We start from the raw sequence: 1,238 nt of genomic DNA on the forward strand, positions 1-1,238 counted from the left end.
GGAGGGGGGGGCTGGGACAGGTAGCCAGCCCCAGCGTGCATACTCATGCTGCTCTGCAACCAGAGAGACACACAACACGTTGGAAATGCAGCAGCCAGGAGCTGGAGGGGCTGCTCCCTCACACACATTCCAAATCCCAATCTGCCTGCAGGAACAGCGGTGATGTCTCTGCACAACACAGCACATCCAGCTGGCAGGTTGGACCAGACTGTGCTGGAGGCTTGGCATGACCCACAGGTACACACTGCCTCCTCCAAAACACAAGCTCTCAAGCCCCACTGCTTTTATTGCTTTGTTTTTAAAGCTTTTAATCCTTCTGGTTACAAGGAATATTTTCAGAGCATGGAGAGTGTGTACAGGCCAGCCAGCGTGGAGGGAGCCCAAACAACCCTCCCAGGAGAAGAACCCATGGAGTAAGCTGACAAGGGCCCTGGAAGCCAATCACTATATGGGGGCTCGACAAAAAGCTGGAGAGACCACATGACAAAGATCTCAGCATCCAGCAAGTTTGCGAGCAACACCAAGCTGTGGGGTGCAGTCAACACACTGGAGGGAAGGAATGGGGCATCCTGAGGCATCTGGACAGCCTTGAGAGGTGTGCCTGTGTGAACCTCAGGGAGTTCAACAAGACCAAGTGCAAAGTGCTGAACCTGGGTGAGGGCAATCCCAAGCACAAGTACAGGCTGGGCTATGAATGGGTTGAGGGCAGCCCTGAAGGGAAAGACTTGGGAGGGCTGGCAGATGAGAAGCCCAACATGACCCAGCTGTGGGCACTTGCAGCCCTGAAAGCCAACCATGTTCTGGGAGGCACCTCAGCAGTGTGGGCAGTATCTCTGGAAGTGTTCAAGGCCAGGCTGGACAGAGTTTGGAGCAACCTGGTCTAGTGGAAGGTGTCACTCCCATGGCCATGGGGCTGGAATTGGGTGAGCTCTACCCATGACTCCCTGGATCCACACGTGCCCCTTACCTGCACTGGGGGCTGCACAGATGGCATGGGCTGGTCCAAGGAGGTGAACGCAGACATGGCTGACATCAGCACCTCGTCACTGACCAAGATGTTCCCCTGCACCAGGGTCTGAATCAAAGGTGATGGGGGAACTGTGATGTATGTAGAGATTTGCTGAAAGAAAAGATACACTGTTTACCAGCAACAGGACAAAACAATACCCAAGAACCAATGACACTGCTTTTTACAGAACCTCAGGGTCTCTGCTTTCACAGCCTCCGGTCAGCAGTGA

The 1,238-nt window shown here is 54.2% G+C and overlaps 1 protein-coding gene across 1 annotated transcript in view; it reads right to left on the minus strand.

Annotated features, from left to right (window-relative positions):
* The window catches only part of ZNF341 (zinc finger protein 341), a 15,466-nt gene that overhangs the window by 11,757 nt on the left and 2,471 nt on the right, over nucleotides 1-1,238 (minus strand). Inside the window, exons 3-4 of the mRNA XM_017735122.1 lie at nucleotides 968-1,120; nucleotides 9-53 (exon numbers count right to left, since the gene is read on the minus strand). Coding sequence (XP_017590611.1) covers nucleotides 9-53; nucleotides 968-1,120 — 198 coding nt within the window. The remainder of the gene's footprint in view (nucleotides 1-8; nucleotides 54-967; nucleotides 1,121-1,238) is intronic.

Source organism: Corvus brachyrhynchos, unplaced genomic scaffold, assembly GCF_000691975.1.
Source record: "Corvus brachyrhynchos isolate BGI_N302 unplaced genomic scaffold, ASM69197v1 scaffold125, whole genome shotgun sequence".
NCBI classification, from domain to species: domain Eukaryota; kingdom Metazoa; phylum Chordata; class Aves; order Passeriformes; family Corvidae; genus Corvus; species Corvus brachyrhynchos.